Consider the following 14,245-nt stretch of genomic DNA (forward strand, 5'->3'; position numbering starts at 1 on the left):
CAGATGACACCTATAGGTGAAATCAAGAATGTTTCCCCCAGAATGATGAAGAAAACAAGAAGAAAGGAAGAAGACAGCACTGAGATGCACATAAGACTAATAACACTCTGACATAGCTCTTATTGAGATGGCAAACCTGTTTCCGCACTAGACCATTTTGAACTACAGGTGGGGGCTCATGTGACTGAATGTTGATCTATCAAAAATATTCTCTACATATTAAAAACTAGCAGAAAGGTTCTTGTCTGCCCTGGACATGCTAGCTTTTGACATATCTGTGGGATTTTTGTTTCAGTTACGTGAGCTCTCACATGCAGTCTGAATTGCTATAGCCCAGACAATAATCTGTCACATTAGTCAGAACTAGGCCTTGTCTATATTATAGACACTTCCTGCTCCATCTTTGCTTATTTCTTGCTATATTTGAATGCATTTTCACAATGTATTTTTCTGCACCAAGGTGGATTCATCCCCCTATTGTGAAATTTCAAATTGATATTTGTATTGTGAATTGTTTGGATTCACTTCTGGTTTAGATAAAGGCCAGTGAACTAAAGCTGGTTGCCGACCCTACAAGTAAGGAGTTGGGTTTGCAGCTTCTTCTAGAATGAGTTGCACTTCCCTTGAACGACTTAGGGAGCTGGGGATGTTTAGCCTGGAGAAAAGAAGGTTAAGAGGTGATATGATAGCCCTGTTTAAATATTTGAAAGGATGTCATATTGAAGAGGGAGCAAGCTTGTTCTCTGCTGCTCCAGAGAACAGGACCCGGAACAATGGATGCAAGCTACAGGAAAAGAGATTCCACCTGAACATTAGGAGGAACTTCCTGACAGTAAGGGCTGTTCGACAGTGGAATGCACTCCCTCGGAGGGTGATAGAGTCTCCTTCCTTGGAGGTCTTTAAACAGAGGCTGGATGGCCATCTGTCAGGGATGCTTTGAATTGGATTTCCTGCATGGCAGGGGGTTGGACTGGATGGCCCTAGTGGTCTCTTCCAACTCTATGATTCTATGATTCTATGATTCTGTGAAAGAGTAGGTGGGTGGCTGACAGGAACACCTTAACCTGCCTTTGTCACTTAGTGTCCAGGCAGTGGCTCAGTGTACTTTTTGAGGCTAAACCTTACTGAAAATAAGTATTTTTTTCTGGAAGTGGTTAAGACTGGTCTATCCTTGAAAATTTTCCCATTATTTAAAAGTCAGTAATTCATGCTGTGTCAGAATATTTAACCAGCTTTGGCAGCTGTACTGGCTATAAACTGTTTGATTATTCAGTTTTCATATTTATATTACTGACCATTTTGGTTCTCTGTGTATACCATCCTGACATCTGTTTGGTGGAAGGAGAGCCAAAAATATTTTTAAAAATATATGTTTCGGCAAACATTCAGAGGACAGCCCCGAGTGAGTTCTTCAGAATAAGTTTTTTTATGCATGAACTTCTGATCCCAAAGTCTATGAAAATGCCATGAAAAGAACACACATATGGAACCCAGATGGAGGTTCACACACAACACCCCCCCCCCAGACACACACACACACACTCATGTTAGAAACAGACATTACCCTAACTCACTTGGCATGAAGAGGGAGAAAGCTTTCTTGGGGTGAGCTCAGAAGAACCATATGTTTCCCCCAGTCCCTGGAGTACTTTTTGTGGTTCCTTTTAAATCAGAATTTCTGGTAAGTTCAATAATGAACATATAAAGGAATAAATGTGTGTGATACTTGTTGTTGTGTGCCTTCAAGTCATTTCCAATGCATGGCAACTTTAAGGCAAACCTATCATGCTTTTTTTTTTTTGCAAGATATGTTCAGAGGGATTTTTACCTTTGCCTTCCTTTGAGCCTCAGAGAAAGTGACTTGCCCAAAACTGAGTGGGCATTTAGACCCTGGTTTCCAGAATCATAGTCCAGTACTCAAACCACTGCACTGTGCTGGTGTTCTCTCTCTCCCTGTGTGTGTGTGTGTGTGTGTGTATTCAATACCATTAAAGCATTTTGGCAGCACTGCAACTACCATGCCTCCATATAGAATCATGGGGTTTGTCATTTGGCAACAAAAATAAAACAAAAACAAAAAGCTTCATTTACGTACTGCTTCATACCGAACTAGCAGTGTTTAAACAGTTTACAACTGTAAGCTAATTGACCCCAACATGCTGGGTATTCAACATGCTGGTAACAAACATTTAAATGCCAGAGAGCTCTAGTGCTGTAGTTCAGGAGTGGGCTTGAACCACTACACCACACTAGCTCTATACAACTACTCTACTATAGAGCTAAAATCAAAGAGAGCAATTTTATAAAAAGCTTCATGAAAATCAAAGTGAGGCTCTTTGTATGGGTCTGAAAAAGTGTTTCTTGGGCTGTTGTCACATTGTAGAATTAATGCAGCTTGACACCACTTTAACTGCCACGGCTTCATCCTGTGGAATCCTGAGATTTGTAGTTTGTTGTGGCACCAGAGCTCTCTGACAGAGAAGGCGAAATATCTCACAAAACTACAAATCCCAGAATTCCATAGCATTGAGTCATGGCAGATAAATCAGTGTCAAACTGCATTGAATCTGCAGTGCAGATGCAGCCTTAGAGTGATCAGCAATTGGCTAGGATCACCCATGTGATGTTGGCCAGTAATAATATTTGGACTAGGTCAACTTCCGGTGTGGTCTGGGTAAAAATCACCCAGCTACAGCCAAAAACAATGTATACAGCAGAGTATAGAAGCAAAATCCTCCAGCTATTGGTATTGGCAATGCACTGACCACTTTTCAGACTTAAAATAAACAATCACAGACCATTGATTCATCCAGTGTTCTTGGAAGCTTTTATATTCAGTTATAATATATATACAGTATAATACAGCATACACACAAACACTCACACACCTCTCTGACATATAATCAACTTCAAAGCCTGCTTCACAGCTCCAAACTTAATCCACACACAAACACAGCAATAAACACACTGCTTCCACCATAACTCTCAACCAGCTGAACATTGCAACAGTCAACTATCAATCAAAATATTTTTTTGTTGTTTAAAGACATATTACACCAACATGTGAATGGTAATGGGCTCGTTGCCTACATTCCACTAGGATGAATGTTTCCTCTGGGAATGGTCTGCACATCACTAATTCTCATGAGCTCATCATGTTGGATGTTGGCTGTGAACATTCAGACAGGGGAGGGGAACAAAACAATAGTTGAAAGTGGCAGTGGGAACTCTCAAAGAGTCTTGTGGCACCTTAAAGACTGCCATGGCCTATAACTTTGTTAACTGGAGTCCCCACCACTAGAGGCATTTGCTGATATGGATTCTAATCCATTTAGCTTTTGCTGTAATGAATGTGCTTGCCTTTAAGGTGTTTATGCATCAAGAGATTTAGCATCTGTTAGCTGCTGCAGTGAACCACTTTGCGAACTGGTATGAGAAAACAGTGGTTGCAGAGAGTTGTGAAAAGCTGTGACAGTGGTAATAGCAAGGTGTTTCTTAGAGGGTCTCAAGATGCATTCTCCTCAACACAACTGTCTCTTAGACTGTGCTTCCAAATTTTGTCCTTGTTATCCTCCAGATATCCTTCACCTTGTATATCTTTTTTTTTTTTTTTGCTCTTTTTGTTTTCAGAAATAGCAGACAAGATCTACAATCTCTTTAATGGCTATACCAGTGGAAAGGAGCAGCAAACTGCCTATAACACCCTACTGGACCTGGGTTCACCAAGTCTCCATCGCGTCCTCTATCATTACAATCAGCACTATGAGAGCTTTGGGGAGTTCACTTGGCGATGTGAGGATGAACTGGGTCCTCGGTAAGATGCTCCTTAGACTGGCTCATTAATGAAACAGAATTCTCTCCGTTGAATCTAGTTGCTTTGTCAAATTTGCAATATGTTTTATGTCTTTAGCCCTGACTTCACCACCAAACAACGAAAGCAAGCAATAATGAAAAAAGTACAAACTGTCAAAGACAGGGAGTTTTGATTTGATTTGATTTTTTTTTTTTTTAAAAAAAGGTCTTGTGGGATATATGCAATTCTAAAGGCAACTGATCCATTGGGTTATAGAATTTGAAGTGGTGCATATGACTGTAGCTTTATTATTCCGTTATGTACACACCAATGGACAGGGCAAAGAAGTGTGACAGGTGGATATCAGATGGGAAGAAATGCTATGACTATAACTGTCACATGCAACTATGAACAGAAACAGAACTTTAGTTGACACCTAGAGCCTCTCTATGCAGTCAAATAGCAAAGCAAAAAAAAAAGTGGCACTGTTGGCAAGGGTAACTGTTAAAGTACATCTCTGTCACAGATTTAATCTTATTTAATAGCAGTCACTTTTCCACAGCTGTGAACTCTAAGTGGATAATGATTCTAATGTAATTAGAACTGGGATTCCCAGGATTCTTTTGAGAGAAAGCTAGCTAAAATGATATAAAACTGGCATATATTTATTGCATATTTCTGTCCTTGATTAGAGGTGTGAAAATAATGACATATACTGAGAGCCAAAAAAAATCTCATAAATAAATCCTTGATTTCTTTGGAGTTTCAACCAGCCCTGTCACCAGATCTGAAAGTGGTAACCTTAAGCAATTTGCCAGCTGTGGCTCTTGATGATATTGTTGTGATTAAAGGGTTCAGAATCTTAATTTCTTGCTGTGGATAAACTTTATTTCCATTTACCTGAGAAGATTTTTTTTTAAGTCTGGAAGAATGTGGGAAAGTTAATTCTCTTCTTTAGAGACTGTCTTAAGGGAGGCAGATGGGGATTCTATACTAGCAGCCAGAATAATTTCAAGAAGAACATTTCACCAACCCTGGCAGTCTCTAAAGGATTATGATAAACTTGGAAGCATGTTTGTTTGCTGGATCATCCAGTCCTAGGCAGATCATCTGGTCCTGTGGTTGACAGGGGAAATCACTTGCAGATTCTCATTGAACAGTTAAGTTGGCAACACCGCTTCTTTATTAAGCATTCTCTCTCTCTCTCTCTCTCTCTCTCTCTCTCTCTCTCACACACACACACACACACACACACACACACACACACTTACACATTTTTTTTTACTCAGTAACTGAAATGTTGTGCATCCAGCCAGCTTTGCAGACTGCAGAAAGAAAACAGAGTGTTCATTTATTTTATACTTTAGGTTGCTGTAAGTACAGTTGGCCCTCCTTACAGGCAGGCTTGCTTTCCATAGCTTTGAGCTTATGCGGAAGGCAAGCCCCGGCAGAAATAATGCGGCGCGTACTCATGCCGCGTGCGCCACCATGAGCATGCACCCCATTGCTTTATATGGGACTTGAGCATACACTCTTTTCCCTATATGTGGGGCGGGGTTCCGGAATGGATCCCCCACGTATGGGGAGGGCGGACTATACTCCAAAAGAGGAGTGCATACATCCATACCACTGCTGCCCCTGGTCAAACAAGTTTAGAAAATTTCTATCTTGTTTATAATATCTCTGTGTTTGTGGACCTGTTTGACCACTGATTGGCAAGAGCAAGACCAAATAGATAGTTGCGTTAACTTCAGCTCTCTTAGGGCCATGCTAGATGGGATAAGAGAGCTCTGTAACTCCCTTTTCTGTCCTTGTTCTCCCCAGTGTTTTGCAACTTTTGGTGTTTGTCTCATGATAATTCCAGACAAGACCTTTATTATGCCATCACCCTCATTCCCTGTATCTTACAGGGGCTGCAGGTGGCAGCATCCTCCATTCATAGCAATGTTTTTTTCCCCCATCTTTTCTCTTATTTTCTTCTTACTACCAAAAAAAAAAAAAAATGAACTAGCCCCATGGTACCGCCTTCCTGCTAATGTGCACAGCCTTCAATCAGGAATCTCCTTTGGTTCAAAACTTGAAGCACTAGTGTTTTTCCCCTCACCTCCAATCCCCACCTCACACACATAGTGGACTCTTTGTCCTGTTTATAAAAAACATGTTTATCTGTGTATTTACCCTAACATGGTACACAGCAGCATGAGAGTGTGGTTTTCATTGGGGATAAAAAGAAAAAGGCTGACCCCTTCCACAGCATTGTAGTCCCAATCCAAATTGAATTTTGCAAAATTGTAAAGAGGTCACTCATTTCCCTCTTCTCTTCTGGTTCGGCTGTTAGAATCTGTTGTATGTCTCTAGGCTGGGATAGCCGTGAAGAGAGCTCCTCATGGCTTCTTTTCCTATTTTGTCATTCTTTGGCAGTCCTTCAGAAATCACTTGCCTTTCAAGTCATTTCTTGGCAACAGCAGTTGCCATAACAAAGAACTATTACCAGACCAAAAAGCAAGGATGCTGGTAAACCAAACATCTGCACATGGAAAGTTTGTGTGGTGTGCCATACTGTCACTTGTGATGAAGATAGTATACCAACCATCTTTTAAAGATGAATATTAGGTGGTCCTATCTAGCACCCACATATGTTATCTTCCTCTCTTCCTCTAAGGAGCTCAGTGTGATGTCAAAGGAGGCTTTCCCTGTGTTGCCCTTGCAACAATCCTGCATACATACATTAGGGTGAAAACAGGAAGTGGCTGCACTCCAGTCAGCCCTTGTGGTATAGCAGGAATGAAATCTGAGGCCTGTTACAGACAGGCCAAAATAAAGCTGCTTTGAGTCACTTTGCAGGTATGGTATTTCAATGATGCATGAGTCCTAAGAGTCCAAAAGCCACATCAAAGCTGCACTCCAGTCCTTAGGTCTAGAGCGTGGCTTTGGTGCGGATTTTGGACTCTTAGGACGCATGCATCATTGAAATACCATACCTCCAAAGTGACTCGAAGCAGCTTTATTTTGGCCTGTCTGTAACAGGCCTGAGTCTCCCTGGCCCATTTCCAGTTATTTCCCTGTTACATCACACTGATTTTGGTGTACTGGAGAGTTCAGATAACAAAATTATATTGTCATTGCATTTGGCGTAACACTATACAAATTTTCATATTTTATGCATATTATGAATGCAATGCAAATGTGTCAGTTTCATGACTGAAGTGAAATTTGGAGTAAATTAGGCAGGAACGAAAAATGGCACATTGAAAGTTCCCATAAATTGTTCCCAACACAGCATAAACCATGCAGTTTCTGATAACTCTGCAAAGAGTTTGAGAAACTGCATAGCTTTGCAATCAAAACCTACACTTATTGTCTTTTTTTCTTTTTTAGTTTTTACTACACACAGAAAACTGCACAGCTATTTGAAGGGGAGAAAAAACCTCACCCACTTACATTATTTTTTCACTATATCCTGGGGAAAGTGCAGAAAATGCAAAAACAAATTGCACACTAGACCCCTATCCAAACAATATCATGGAGTGCTCCATGTCATGGCTGCAGCCTTTGCTAGTTTGAAAGTTGAGCAACTCAAACGTTACACAGCAGGAAAAGAAACTCTGAACAACAGAAGCTACAGCCATATGTGGTTTTGTTGTGCAACGATGCTGATTTTTCACAACATTTTTATTGTGCAGCATTGCTGATTTTTGTGAAGCAAACAGCAGTGTTGCACAACAAATAGCCACGTGGGGTTTTTTTGTGTGTGTGTGTGCAAGATTGCTGATTTTGCCCAACATTTTTGCCTGAGAGCACCTTTGAAGACTCTCATTAAGTTGGGTATTTGGGAGGGGGTGGTTGGGTTGAAAAAGCACCTGCTTTTTCCCTGTGACCTCTAAATTGCAGCATTGCTGTTATTTTCCCTTACAATAATCTCATGTCCATCTTTGTCACCATAATTTCCCTTCCACACTTTGCTGATATGTCGATTTGTTGGTCCATGACCCTAACCATCTCTCTTTCTTTCTGCTGCAGAAAAGCTGGCCTCATCCTCTCCCAGCTTGGGGACCTCAGCACTTGGTGCCATGGCCTCTTACAGGAGCCCAAGATTGGTCTTCAGCGAACATCACTCAGATTCCTTGCCTGCCGTTACAGCGAGATCAAGCCATATGGATTCAGCTGGTTGGAGCTGAGTCGGGACCTCAAGAAGACCTGTGAGGAGCAAATGCTGAGTGTCCTCTACAATGACTACGGGGACAAAGACAACTGAGCAGACTCAAGGAAAGAAGTCAAAAAACTTCACCAGGGGCTGGGGGAAGACAAGGGAATTTATAGGTGACAGTTGGGTGGGTTTTATACGTGGATCCTCAGCACATGAGTCAGATCTCTATAGACAATGTTGTTTAGAGTGAGAGAAAATCTTTGCATTGGCTAACCTGGTTTGACATAATTCCCACATCTGTGGGTTGTGTGGAATGCATTGGAGGTATTTACTGTTTTGGGCAGGGGGGCTGCTCTTCTAATTTTGCCAAGAGGTTCCTTAGCCATAGGGAGGTATACATGCATGTGTGTGTTATGTGGAGAAAATTGTCCTTCACAAGATTGATAGCCCATTCTCTCCCAAATCCCAGTGGAAATAATAACACAATAACCAAGGCCAATAAAATCTTTTTAAAATGGAACAGTTCAGCAGCAGAAAGAACAGCAACAAAGACAGGTTTAAAGGGAGGGATACAATACTTAGAATTAGTTAGGGAAATGTTCTAATCTTGCAAGAGATGTGCTTGTACCTTTTATGGTGTCAGCTCTTCCCTTCCATGTCCCTTTTGATCATACTGCCCTCACTCCTGTTTCCATGCCAGTGTAGAGAACATTTCTAGGACATAGCTGAAACATCGCTACCTATAGTCCCTACTTATACATCAATAGTCAGTAGTTAAAATGTACATCACTGGTCTGTTTCAGGATCTGATGAGACATTTTAAAGTGCAAAGTGGCAGGACCACTTTATAGTAGAAGAACCTGCTTAGGTTCAAATACTGCAAACAAGACCATGAACAAAACCTACTGCATGTAACAAAACTGATTTCTGCCACCAAGTAATACATGTAGAATAAATTATATGAGTAGAATTATCTGATACCAAGAAGAACATTCATATTTGATTTATTATGTCCAAATCTGAAATCAAAGCTTTGAATAATTTTGTTCAAGAAGTCACAGCATCCAGCCTATGCCAACAGTTAGTTATGACTATACTACTGACAATGGAATAATGTACTTTGGAATATGGAGGCAGGTAAGGAGGAATGGGGGTAAATGAGTCACAGAGGGCGATGCATAGACAGAAAGTTTGCAGTTGCTCCTGTAAACCCATTCCCACACCTCTCTAAGTTTCCATGCCCAGCACTCTGGGAGACCTATATGTAGAAGCAGGTTCCTGCATCCCCAGTCAGTGCAGGTTTGCTTCCATAATGTGTCACAGGTCCCAAGAACCCTAAAATTAATAATTTTCCAATCTACATGTGTACTTAATATGGATGGTTTGTGCCTTGGAAGGTACCTGCTCCAGGATCCCTTGCAATAGTGATACAGTATTGCTGAGCGGTGTGGATTTGAACTGTGACTGAGCACACTTGGCAGCTAGGTATCTTGCTCTTCTTTCCTCAGAAGTCTTTAGAAGTACCCTGCACTGCCATCTAGACTGGGGAGGGGGCAGTATTTTGGACACTGCTGAATATGTTCACCAATATCCCAGCTGCAAGGAGACTCGAAATAATAGTGTCCACTATATCTAATGCCCCTCCAGGCAGTCTGCCAACCTGGAAGCCAACATATACAGTTCATTTAATCTTTGTGTGCTCTGAAACTTAATTAGCATTCTGGGACAAAGAAGACCTTCTCGTGGAAATTATGACCTGGAGAAGTCTTTATTCTGAACCATATGATAATGAATTTTGGCAACATAATCAGAACAAATAACAATGGGACAGGGCTGAGTTCAGCTCAGTGTTTGCTCAACTTTAATTTGATAGTGATGATATGAAAAATGGAAGTGAAAATGGAGCCCCACGTTCCAACTGAATCTGTGGAGATTTAAGCTTTTAAGGAAGACAAAGCTGCCTCTTGCTTGTCAGCTTTCATCTTTTGATCTTGTATGATGAGAAAGGAATTCTAGCATGTGGGAACCTCATGGCAAAACTTTTTATCATCTCCTTTCAACCACAGTTGGAATCTGATGAGTCTTCTTTGAATGTTTTGGCAGTAGGATGTTTACTGGATGTATGCACTTCCAAGGTATTGCCATGAAGAGTTATGTAACTTTTCCCCTGAATTGAAGATGGTGTTTCAGATTTTGTGGGTGTGTGCATGCATATGCACACCAGGTTCAGCAAAGTCCATCTTTCAGTAGATTAAAAATCACATTTTGGAGGGGAGGGGAAGTAATGTTATGTGAAGAGTGTTGTTGCAGGAAATGTGACTTTTGTCCCTGAGCAACAAAACACTTTGTGTGCATGTGGTTTTGAATAGAAAAAACAGCTGGGAGGGAAGAAGGCTGGAGAAGGGCCTTCCAAAAACAGATTTTTAAACCATACACACCCTGTTGGGAGAGTGTTCTGTGAATCTAGCCTCAGTTTGGCCTTTGGTATGTAGAGCTATGGATCAGCTCTGTCATTAGATATAATGAGGTGGCCACCTTGGGCCATCAATTGTGGATGATATCTGTGGCCTCCTCCTGGCTATTACTTCTGAACTCTCCATTCCCCTATATTGCTAGACATAATTGTGTGCCACTTGAGCTTGTCTTCTCTTTGTTTGCTGCTTGGCTACGTGCTTTCAATTCCTTACCTATGCTATCACACCAGGTATCACCATCTGATATCTCAGTGGCTGAATGAATGTAACAAAATAAAAAAGGGTTGCCTGGATCAGGCCAAGGTTCTGTCCAGCATCCTGTTTCCATCAGTGGCCCATCAGAAGCCTCTGAGGCACCCACAAAAAGTTCATGAGGTTAGTAGACCCTCCCTGTAAGTGCACAACAGCCTTCGTAGAAGTCCACTTTTTCTAAATGTGGAGGAACTAGTGATATGACATGTTCTCCATGTATGGAGTGAATAGAACTGACTAGATATTACTTGTTCACACCTTTAAAAATAGGATAGTGCTGGAAATGACTAAAAAGCAAGGAAGGTTCCTATGTTACAAGCTATTGCAAGAACAGATGCTCTTCCTTCCAAATGGTGATAGTTGGGGGTCAGTAATGTTGACTACCTTACTGAGACTAGCTGCTGAGTATCACCAGCAGACTATCATCCCTAGAAAGTAACTCTTAAATGCCCCTAACTTACTTGATTTATTTTGCCAAGAAAACCTTGAAGTAGGGATGGAGCAGCACATTGTGGCTGCCATCTTGAATGCAACTTGAACAAGCTCAGTTCAATAGTGTGCAGTTTTAACATATTCCTGAAAAGGTGGCAGATGGCATTCTGTCCTAAGCTATCAGGTTTCTCACCAAGCAAGAATTTATGGGAGAAAGCAGGGGAAAGATAGGAACTTAGTCCTGCTTGAATTCAGCCTTTGTCAGCAGTAGAAAAGAATCTCTTGCTGAGTGCCTTGGATACGAGGACAAGTTGCTTCTCCGTGTCCCTGATGATAATGGGTCTACCAAGTGGAGCTGTCACCTGATTTAAAGTAAAACTTAGTTGGTGAATTCTGACTTTTAATAGATTTGCTGATGTATGAAGGAATGGTCATGAAAAGTGGGGGAGCTCTTATTTATATACTTTAGTATTTTTAGATGTGTACATGCTTGTTGCCCTGGTGTCACCTTAGAAAATGTATTTCCTTCCCCACAGTGTGGAAAAGAACAAGGGGTGGCTCCATGCTACACTTTTTTGTACAAAATAATTAACAATTAAATTTCATAGCCTGTCACTAAGGGGCTGTGCACACCGGCCACTAAGGCTAGCCTGGGGGTGGAGTCGGGCTTGGCGTCCACAACACATGCCTCAACTGTGCCCCCAGGGGGCATGATGCTATGCACTGCTCCACATGGCATCACGGCGCTCCTCTGGCACTGCATCCACATGACGCAGTGTCAAAGGAGTGCCTTAAAGCCGCAGAAACCCAGCAATTGCACCCTTTCCAAAGTGCAAAAAGGAGCCACTTTTTGCCCAAATCCCTACTTTTTTCCAAGTACAGTGATTAGTGTAAACTATTTTTCTGTTGTTTTGGTAAAATTTCTGCTTCTGGAAGTTCAGTATTTCCTTTTTTGCAAAAATAATTTACCCAGCCAGAATGCAGATTTAAAAAATGCCCTATTCTTCATAGTATCTGTGACATGCACTTTGGTAGTTGTGCAGCTGGAGAGGACGTGCTAGAGCTGAAAAACATCTTAGGTGAGACACAGATACCCCTGTGCAAACTGGTAAAGCTCATTTCCTTTTTGCCCACCACAGCATTGATTTGGGATCTTTTAGAGCTTGTCTATTTCTCTTAGTATATATAAAAAAGTTTTTCATGTTTTCCTCATCCTCTTTCACTTCTTTCCCCATTTATATCTGTCACCATTGTCCATCAACTTCATTACCCTGTTCTTCTTGATGGAAGAGTTTATCAGTCCCAAGAAGTACTTTAAAAAGTGCTTGGACTGTGGAGGAAAATTCCAGTCTCTGGCAGGTACTCCTGGAGCATTAGAGAGATGTTTGTCATAATGTGCTCTCACTGCCAAAGTTTTACTAGGCAGGTGCTTCTCAACAAGGCTGCTGGAAGATTTGCTGAAGACCTTGGTTTCCCCAGAACCTCTAATATTGTGCCATAGTTGGCACTTGACTAATACCTACTTCTTAGACTTCCCTTTGACTACAACAACTTTGGGACTGACCCTGGCACTGACTTCGATACTGATGTCCCCATTAGATGTTAATTCCCTAACCACACCTTGGCTTTTTCTCATCCAGAGAAGGCTGAAAACAAAGATAAGGACAAAAAAGACAAAAAGGAACAGAGGGACAAAACCTGCCTCTGTTGCTTCTGCTAATTGAGCTTTTGCACTTGCCAGAAATCTACTCTTCAATCCTCTAAATTCTACCAAGGTAGTTCCTGACTAACATGGGCGGGTTACAAACCGCCATAAAGTACGTATTTACTACGTATTAATAATAATAATATGTTTTATTTATATACCGCTATTCCAAAGATCATAGCGGTGAACAGCAAGTAAAGCTAATAAGCAAGTAAGCTAATTTGCCCCCAACAGTCTGGGTACTCATTTTAGCGACCTCGGAAGGATGCAAGCCTGAGTCGAGCTTGGGCCCTTTTGCTGGTCTTGAACTCGCAACCTTGTGGTCTTGAGTGAATGGCTGCAGTACAGGCATTTAACCCCTGCGCCACCAGGGCACCTAACCCTAGTACGTAGTGATACGTACAATATGGCAGCGGCCGTTCCATAACTGCGTCATAACTGCACCACAGGAAGAAGCTCCATTTTAGAGCTTCTTTTTTGCTCCGCGCGGGAGTCACGCGGTTTGGCTGCTGCGGCTCCCTTGCGGAGCAAACAGCAGCGCCAGCAGACCACCGCAAAGCGGCGGTCTGTAACGCACCATGATGTAGTGGCTTGAGTGTTGGATTATGAATCTGGGAGTTTAAATCCCCGCTCAAGCATAAAAAGCTACTTGGAGGCACACAAAAACAATAGCCCTTGACGATGCTTCTTTGCTAGCACCCATTACATGGTCTGTCCTTTACCATTACCTCCTGCTGTCCTGCATTCTCCAACTGCAGTCTTGGGCAAGGTTTGCCAGGAATTACTCAGGAGGTATTTGCCTTCCTTATACAAGTAGCAGCTCCCTGTATTGCAGATGGTGACCTCCAAGTCATTGCTTGACATTTTGAAAGGAAGATTCTGGAGTTTTCCTCTCCATCTTGAGACAGCAGAATGTCTAACCACGTAATTCATCTGTGACCTTCATCTAGAAACAGCTCCTGCTTAGATTGGGTCACTGAATATGCACATTACACCTCAAGAAAAATAATATTCAAGTGATATTTTATCAGGGTGTTGGTTGATGGAGGAACTATCTGACTAAGGTGGGAATTTGAGAGATTTCAACACTTACTGAAAAGCAATCTCTTTGAACCAGAATTTTGAAGATTTTGATCCAAATGATTGAAATCAGGTAATTCTCTTTTACCTGCTTACATCTGCTATGTTGTAAAACCAAGTGAATCGTTTAAAAAAACAAAAACCTGTCCACAATGTGACTGTTTTTATTACTTTACAATGGAAGGAACACATTTTTTAAAAAACTTCATATTATTGTTTCTTCAAGATTCTGTATCGCTGTATTAAGAATGGCTACCTTTTATTTATTGTTATGTTATTTAAAATGAAAATATTGGATCAGTTAATTTTTTCCTCTCTCAGATGGCTTATTTGATACAATTCTCCTTCTTTGGTGTTCATTT

At 41.4% G+C, this 14,245-nt stretch overlaps 1 protein-coding gene across 1 annotated transcript in view; it reads left to right on the forward strand.

The window, feature by feature from the left end:
* The window catches only part of LOC149316634 (astrotactin-1), a 260,561-nt gene extending 246,800 nt beyond the window's left edge, over positions 1-13,761 (forward strand). Inside the window, exons 22-23 of the mRNA XM_089518325.1 lie at positions 3,631-3,814; positions 7,814-13,761. Of these exons, the coding sequence (XP_089374451.1) occupies positions 3,631-3,814; positions 7,814-8,048 (419 nt within the window). The 3' untranslated portion in view covers positions 8,049-13,761. The remainder of the gene's footprint in view (positions 1-3,630; positions 3,815-7,813) is intronic.
* The last annotated feature ends 484 nt before the right edge of the window (positions 13,762-14,245 follow it).

The sequence above is a fragment of the Sceloporus occidentalis genome, unplaced genomic scaffold (genome assembly GCF_023333645.1).
Source record: "Sceloporus occidentalis isolate IW3139 unplaced genomic scaffold, rSceOcc1.0.p SCAF_3, whole genome shotgun sequence".
Lineage (NCBI taxonomy): Eukaryota > Metazoa > Chordata > Lepidosauria > Squamata > Phrynosomatidae > Sceloporus > Sceloporus occidentalis.